Genomic DNA, 8,474 nt, shown 5'->3' with positions numbered 1-8,474 from the left:
TCCTTGAAATCTGTGTTGTTATTTAACACACAGCTACCAAAAAAAAAAAAAATCAAAACAAAACAAAACCAAAAACCAACAAAACAAACAAAAACTCCTCCCAGGAAAAGTCTTTAAAGAAAACATTTCCCATCAGCAACATGTTTATGACAGTATGACACAAAACACTAACTACATATGCACATGTGAATTACCTGATATCTACATTAGAAGTGTCACTCATTTTATGCTGAATTTATTCAAAACCAAAAACAAACTTCTACAAAGGATCTAGACTTTATCCAGTCAGGAAAACTAAGTTTGCAGTAATTTCAACAAAAATAATTACTTCAAATTTTCACCAGTATGTCCAAAGAGAATTTAGCCCAAATATTTTCTTTTTTTTTTTTTTTAATCTATTCAACTGAAAGAAATGGAGCCGCAACAGTTTAGGGTTTTTAATCCCAAAGTGGATTATACAAACAACATTTTCATCAAAGACTTTTTACAACAAGCCTAGCATTACTGGTTTTATCTTATTATTAAGGTAAGCATTCTTCAAAGAACTGTATGATTGGAATCTCTTCCTGATACACAGTGACATGCTATTTGCTGGATGCAGTGAGAAGAGTCAAAATGAAAACGAAAATACAAACAGGCTTTTTTTAAACCTTGTCTTTATTGATTTAGACTTCAGAGTTACAGCCAAAAATAGTGCATCTGTAGAAAATTATCACACATTCTATCAATACAGCATCATCACATGTTTAGAATTGTAAGCACTTGACAAATTGCAAAGGGAACATCCAATCTAGTATTCGGCAACGGAAGGCATGAACAGGGAATACAGGGAGAAAGATTCTTTTTCCTCCTAAAAGAAACATTTCTGAAAAGCTTCTTTTAAAAGAAAAGAATTCCAGTCACCACAGAAGACTCATATTAGCTCAGTCAGGACATCATCATACACCGCTAGAAACTTTGTGTGGAATGTCAAATCCACACAGCAGCCAAGACTCTGCTACAGGAGCAGCACTGTCTTCAGCACTTTGTATGCCATCGAGAAGGTCACTGCATAGCCAACTGCCCAAGAAAGACCTCTGCTAGGCTGGGGAAGAGGGATCAAGTATGCAAAAGTGTGAAGGATCCTCGCCCCAGTGAAGATCCTGAAATGCAGCAAGGCCGTGGACAGCTCAGGGCCACTAAGGGCATACAGCAGTCCAATGCCAACAAACGGGACAATGTTTTCAAGGTCATTCAGGTGGCCTCTGGAGAAAGAAGAAAAGTTTTTTACAGTGTTACATTCTGTTGAATAAACCACTTCAAGCCTCATTATTTTTTCAGCGTCTTCAGAGCACGTTACTGTTCAGGCCCTAACACAGCTCTGCTTCCTCTGCAGTGGGGACTCTATCCAGCTACTGAAATGATTTTGGCTTGTTCACCTGACATCACTCTGGTCTCTCTTGCTTCTCACCTACTGTATGAAAGGTCTTAAGTTTTCTCCCTGGATCTTGGGGATATTAGAGAGTTACATGAGGTATATGAGTGCACCTGGGTGTGCAAGAATGCAAAGTCAGGGAAGAACAGAGACAGCTGTTATTTTCTTGTAGCCTCTCTCAATAGAACATCAATTGATGGATGTATGACTGTGACTAAAACTACTGGACTTCATGGCCCAGTGGTCTATTCCAATCCCACAAACTCAGTTTGTGTTCTCTGTAAAGAAAATATGAAACATCCTACATTATGAACCATTCTATCAAATCTCCATGAAGTTCAATCATCTTTAAGGTTATTTTTGAACATCTAACAGGTGTGACAGTTATGCTTCTCGTTCATTTTCTTCACTCTAAGCACTAAAATAGCTGAAAAAATGTTTGAAATTTTCAAACCATAACATAATTTACTAAAAATGTGTTGAGACTGAACTCCATATCTTGAAGTATTCTTTCACATCCCTTCGTAAACCTTCCTATCTTACTTCACTTCTTCGGATAAATTGTACTTTCAGCCAAATTTACTGATTGAAACAATCTCTAAGCCTTACTAATTATGTCATATTTCAGAGCCAACTGGAATCAGAACATGGCTCTGTCTTACAGCTGCCTTTTAAATCTATTTATCATTACAAGGAAACATAGCCCTCCAGCTTTTTAATTCTTGTTCCCCCAAAAAGTACTCTGAAGAAAGTAATCTTTTTCCTATACCTATAAACAGAACACATTCTAGTCACTTATACAGCAGAGAAACCATTCTAAATCTATGCAGCATTATCTGTTGCCAAGAAGCTTGCAAAATACAGTACACTCCCATTAAGAACCACTGCTGAGAGGAAAATACGGATACTTCAACACCAGTGGAGTAACTAGAACCAAGCTGACTTACTAGGTCTGGGGATGTATAAAAAACTTGCAAAACAGAAACAAAGGATTTGATAATACAGTGTTTTAAAAATCTGATCTCTGTAAATGACTGAGGAAGTTGTCATTTCTCTAATATAACAGTCTGAGTTAAACGGGCATCTGGTCATAAAGTTAGTCTCAACTTAGCTGGACTTTTAGAATTTACAAATAGGAAGGGATTACCCCTCACCAAAAAGTTTCCATTTTTATGTAACATCCAGCAAATTAAGCAACAACTTCCTGAACTATTCAGGGGCAGAAAAGGAAAGAGCAGAGCATCTTTACAGCACACTGTGATTAGACTCTTAGAGATTTTAATCTGTAAGAGACATATAGATATATATTTCATGAAACCACAGTGATCACTTGCAAGGATGCAGTTCTTAAATCAGAGCTGGTACATACTTTCAAGATCTTCCCTACTGGTTGTTTAAATGAGAAGAGTTCATTCACATTCAAGTTTTTGCCATAAAAATAAACTTAGCTTCATTAAGGAATTATCATATGGAAAGCACTCCATTTCCTTGTTAGCACAGGTGTATCAAACAGCATCTCAAAAGTTGAGATTTTGGTAATAGAAAATTTTGCCATCAGCTGAATACAATTAAATAAGCTGCAATATTTAACACACTGAAATACAGTTTACATTCTGCCACGGATTTTACAAAAGAAAATACATAAAATGCAGGTTGCACATTGCCATCCTACTGAGAGCAGAAGGCTGGTCAACCCTCCTGTACTCCTGAGTGAGCTACCTCGATTCAATCTGGCAGAAAGAGCACAGGCTCTGTCTCCCACTCTGTACAATCTGCCAGATTAAAGTTCTCATTACAACTCTGGAGTTCCATGGCTTTTACATAATTTTACTCCTCTATCTCTATTTGGGGCTATCTCAAACCATGACACCGTTATTTCCTTTACACTTTAGGAAAAAATGTAACTATTCCAACTGGTGTTCAAATTAGATAGAAAGCCAGTTTACCCTGAATGGACACTGTTTCATATTAAATCAACTTATGGTCATATTTTACAATCTTCTCACCCCTTCCCCCATGCATACAGGACACTACCCAAGAGTTAGTTATTATAACCAGACAATGGCTGTATGCACGTTGACAATTTGAATGTGGAATGGTTTGTTCATTTAAACTAATTAATGTATTAGATTACTACACAAAGCAACACAAAAAATCCACAGGCTTGCCAGAGAGAACAAAGTGAAATTAATTCCTTGGTTTAGTATTATTCTGCTACTTAAAATAACTTTTAAAGACTCCTCTGCAATACCTGCGTACACGTTCGACATCTGCATCAGTCCTCAGGTATTTCTTAGCATTGTCACCTTTTCCAAACGATGCTGTATCTTCTGGGTTCGCAAATGCCTGTTTCAAACAGAAGCACACAAGAGACATTAATAGCCAAAATGTTTTATCCAGTCAAGGCAGCTTGCTATAAAGGCCACTCTTTTAACCAGTGCCTCCATAGCCTCACATAATTTACCTCAGGTTAAATGCACAGGGAATAGCAGAACATTCATTGCATTATTGCTTTCTTAAGCACAGCCTGCATGTAGCTTGCGTGCTGGCAAATTAATATAATGCAATTTATGCATGTAGATAAAGCCTTCTTGTAATATGGGACAAGCCTGAAGCAATGCCAGTGGGCTGAAGGAATGTAGGCACCTGGAAGGGAGAAGGTCTGTACTACCCAAGTCTGTTTTCCACCATTCCTGACAAATTATCTGAAAGCCTTTTCGGATGCCTTCCTTCTTCAGAAGTTTATACAGCAATAGCATCCAAGGATCTTACTCCCAACCTCATTTATGAGCAAGCAAGTTTCTCCCTTTCCTCTTAGGTACAACTTCTTCCACTTATATGACCCATTATTATCCCCAAATACTGCAAAACACTACTTGAAAACAACATTTAATCCAGGTACTGCAGACTACAGTAGATCTCTCCTTGCTGATACATGTAGTAACACAGGTTCTGCAGGCAGTCCAGGCTATGCAGATGTAAGTCAAGAAAATCTTTTAATTTTAGGAGAGCTACATGATTGCTTTCTAGGGTGGCCTTGATCCCTGTCTGTGAAATATCCTCAGCCTCAAAATATTAACAGTATCAGCAACATTTTAACCTCTCTTTCTCCACTAACTGCTTTCCTCCTTTTTTCCTAAGCATTTTAAAGACTTTTTTATATCAAATAGAAAACTACTAGTACTAATTTTTCTGGTTGTAATATCGCTGTCATAAAAAACCAAAAATTCCAAATTAATGAAGGTCCTGTTGTAACCTGCACCCACATGGATCATAACACGATATGAGCATTAATACAGGACTCCACTGGATCCACATATAGGTCCACTACAGCTGATGTGCAAAAGGAAGTAAGGTTATGACACAAACATATGGCTCCTATTTTGACCATACAGGACAGGCTTTGTGCTCTACTGAATCCTCACCTGCACCAAAGACCTTAAGAGCCATTAGAAACCAGTAGCAGCTCAAATGCTGGGTTCAAGAGCAGTTCAAGTTGGGTTTTTTTGCAACCAGCAAGAACGAAAAAGCAGCATTTCAGTAAAAGGACTGCAACAAAATCCTTGAAGCACACACCATATTGCAGAAGCAGATCTCACAAGAACATGAGGCAAACTCAGGGCTCTTTCAGCCCAGGAGCAAGTGTTTCCAACAGTGACCATGAGCAGATGCCTAGAGAAGATCAGGAACAGGGAAAACACAACACAGTGCTTCCCATAAGCACTCTATTCTAGGACAGATTATCTTCTGCAATATTTAGTAAAGCTCAGTGGATGTTTCATGTTCTTATCTAACCTACACAACAATCTATGTAAATTTTCAGCCTGTCTCTCATGCTAGAAACAATTTCAGGTTTTTTAGATAACGACCTACCTGCAATGGGAAAGCTAAAACAATTAGGGACCATAGGAAGCTTTAGAATTACTGGATTAAAGGGTTATAGTTGCATAAAAATCTACCCCCTCTTCTGACCCCAGTAGTTGGTTATTCATGTAATATGGCTCCATATCACACTTTATTTGCTTTATAAATTGGGTACCCTGGACAGGAGCTTTCTGTAGAAGAGAGTGGAAATTAGAGATATGAAAAACTTTTATTTAAAAATAACAAATATTTTACAAGGGTAGGGTTAGTCAAATACAGCCATAAGATACAGTCTCATAATTATCTCAAAATTAGTTTAAAGATATTATCCATTTGAGATCAACAGGACACCAGCATGCCAAACTCAGAATATCTTAAGAAGAAGGAGGAAGAAAATGAATAGCAGCAGTTTTGAAAGCTGAAAAGAAACACACGTGTTATTTCTGTATTTCAATACAAATTTCAATTTATTCTACCAGACAGTATTCCCAAATTCCTACCTTTCTTGTCATCCTGTAGTATGCTGTTACAAGACTCATCAGCATCATTTTCAGAAGAACAATAGCTGCGTAAGTGGCGTAAGCCCTGAAGACTTCATTGTCAGCTAACTGGGTCGATTTAGCCATTTCTCCACTTCTCACAGACGACCTTTAGAAAACATTAAAGTTAGGCTAACATCATTGCAATCCAAAGTTCTGACAACAACACCCTCAGAATAGCCTTGTTTTTCAGCATCACAGCAATGGCACCACAATTTTGCCACTGTGGAAAAAGTTTCTTTTCAAACAATTTTTCCTCTGTTTATTTTCACAATGGCCATAATATAAAACTTTAGGATTATTTAATATGTTGCTTCCATTACAACTGCTTAGTAAACTGCCAAAGTACAAACCACCAGAATATCTAACGTAATTGCAGAAACAATATTTAAGTCACGGAAATTAGTACAAATTTGAAATAACACAAGGAGTTAGAATAATTTTATATCAATTCATTTGAACTAGTGAATTTCCTGAAGCAGTCACCAGGATAGAGTGTGTGACAGTACTATGAATTCTACAGTATGTGAACAGGAAAATTAGTATTGCCTAACTTTTTTTTTTTTTTTTTTAAATGTCACAATTATAATTGCACTTCAGCTTTCAAACTAACCAATATCTTCCTGCCCAACAATAACTTGTAATCAAACTCAGTTAAACACGCATTTTGCTCCTTTGAGACCGTGTTCTTAAAAATTGCTTTTAGCATGATTCACGGGCAAAGATTAAGTTGTAATGACAAAAAGGAGAGAACTATTTCTGCTTTTATCATGGGAGGTTTAAGCTAATGAAGTCTCTTTCCAATGAGACCATACCAAACCCACAATCCTATGGAAGCAGTACCTTTTATTAACACCATAAAGTTAAGAAGTGATGAGGAGCACATAAAAAGAAAAGCATGTCTCCTTGCATATTAATTTTTTCCTCTGCACAGAACAAGGCTTTTGCCTCACCAAGTGCTTTAACCATGCATTTAGTGACTAGGAATCCATAAAACTAGTATGTCTTAGAGACAAAAATAAACGAACTTTTTGTTATAATTAAGTTCTTTCCTGTGATATAATTTTAACAATAGGAATAAAAAGGTTAATATGAACTTGATTACAGTTCTAACAATCGCTCACATTGCTTTTAGCACAGTCACTGACAGCTATTGCCAAACAAGGGCAACTAGATGAGCAGAGAGTACTAGAAGACTTGCTCTAAAGGCACATCCTGGGTGAGAAAGTGGGCAAGATGGAAGTAAGCAGCAGTTTGCTCAGAGAAAACAAATCTAGCCTTGCCAGGACCTGTCTGCTGTGCTAATGGGATTTTACTCCCCCTTTCATCCTTTCTACAACAGCGCTTGGGTCACCGGGCCTATCACAGGGTCTAGGGACGATGGGAAATACAGTGTAACTCTCTCTTCTCACGTTACAGCACAGTTCACAAGATAAACCCTGACAGAAACTGTATCTTTTAACTTATCTCAGCAGAAAGCGCACACAGTTTCACACAACAAAAGGAAAGTAAATCCACGGCGCCAGAGCGTTTTTCATTACTGGATGTTAAAGCTATGCTGAAAAGACATCCCAAAATGATGCAAGGCCATGAGAAACTGTTCACCAGCGTCTCTGAACTACACCCCATCCACCCATTTATCCCTGGCTGCAGGGCTGGCCCCTCCGAGCGCCCACAACGCCTTCGATACGAAACGAAAGCAAACCGGAGAACTCGTGATTTCAACACAGGAGCAGAAACGCAAAAAAAAAAAAAATAAACGCCGCGTTTTAAAACAGCGCGGGGCTTTACGCCGAGATATGCTCGGCAAGATTGCAAACAGCTGGGGAGTAATAATAATAATAATAATAATAATAATAATAATAATAATAATAATAATAATAGCAGCGCTCTGCAAAACACGTGTCTGGCAGGGTCGGAAGGGCGCAGATCCCTCGGCCGCTCCCGCCGCGCGTCCCGCGGGCAGCGACGGGAACGGGCTGTTTTGTGCGTGTTTAAAAACGCGGCCTCTCCAAGCGCTCCAGCTGCAGGCTCCGCTTCCAAAGGAGCCCCGGCCCCGCGGGGAGATGCCCCCACCACACCAAGGATCCCCAAGGACAGCCCGCCCCCCCGCTTCCCGCACCCCCGGCGGGGTCGCTCCCGGATGGCGGCGATGGGAGAAGCGGCCTCGGGAGCCGCCCCCGCGCAGCGCCCACACACCTCGCCCGTCCCGAGGAGATCCGAGCCCGCTGCTCCCGCGGCTCCCGCCCGGCCTCTGCCTCCCACCGACCCGGCCCGGCCCCGCCTCGCCCCGCCGGGCTCGGGGGCGGGTCCCGATCCCGATCCCGGCCGCCTTGGCCACCGCCCCCTCTCCGCAGCCGCCGGTGGTCAAAGGGGAGATCAGGCCGAGATCCCTTCGAACAGTACCTGGGGGGAGAGAGAACTAAAAACCGCGAAAAGCAAGCAAGGAAAAGCCCTCCTGTCCGAACACCCTTGGGTTTAGGGACGGGGGGGAAAGCCAAACAACTGCGGCCCAGCCGGGCGTGGGTGGTGACATGCCACGTGCAGCGATTGTGCGAACTCCTAAACTTACCTAAAAACTGTGTGAAACACCTAAAATAATCAGCACTTCAGCCCCTGCATTGCTCTGGTGGGTCTGACCTTCTACCAAAGGAAAA

General features: G+C 40.4%; 1 protein-coding gene across 2 annotated transcripts; it reads right to left on the bottom strand.

Moving 5' to 3' along the window:
* Nucleotides 1-647: 647 nt before the first annotated feature.
* MGST1 (microsomal glutathione S-transferase 1) lies at nt 648-8,094 on the bottom strand. 2 transcript variants are annotated; one of them, XM_027665488.1, is made up of 4 exons: nt 8,017-8,094; nt 5,779-5,926; nt 3,666-3,760; nt 648-1,244 (listed from the first exon to the last, which is right to left on the bottom strand). In XM_027665488.1, exons 2-4 carry the CDS (start codon nt 5,902-5,904, stop codon nt 998-1,000), a joined length of 468 nt encoding a protein of 155 aa, XP_027521289.1. In that variant the 5' UTR covers nt 5,905-5,926; nt 8,017-8,094; the 3' UTR covers nt 648-997. The 2 variants fall into 2 exon arrangements, with proteins under 2 accessions (XP_027521289.1, XP_027521297.1); XM_027665496.1 differs by having other exon boundaries at nt 5,779-5,938; nt 8,017-8,066.
* Nucleotides 8,095-8,474: the final 380 nt, after the last annotated feature.

Source organism: Corapipo altera, unplaced genomic scaffold (genome assembly GCF_003945725.1).
Source record: "Corapipo altera isolate COAL_440 unplaced genomic scaffold, ASM394572v1 1, whole genome shotgun sequence".
In the NCBI taxonomy this organism is placed as follows: domain Eukaryota; kingdom Metazoa; phylum Chordata; class Aves; order Passeriformes; family Pipridae; genus Corapipo; species Corapipo altera.
The sequence above is the reverse complement of the archived record's forward strand: the minus strand, read 5'-3'. Positions and strand labels throughout refer to the sequence as shown.

Excerpts from the sequence above, each read along its gene's own strand:
- MGST1 (XM_027665488.1), bottom strand. The coding sequence starts at position 5,904 with ATGGCTAAATCGACCCAGTTAGCTGACAATGAAGTCTTCAGGGCTTAC. Across the intron at positions 3,761-5,778 it reads ACTACAGGATGACAAGAAAG|GCATTTGCGAACCCAGAAGA; the intron begins GTAGGAATTTGG and ends TGTTTGAAACAG. Across the intron at positions 1,245-3,665 it reads GATGTCGAACGTGTACGCAG|AGGCCACCTGAATGACCTTG; the intron begins GTATTGCAGAGG and ends TTCTTTCTCCAG.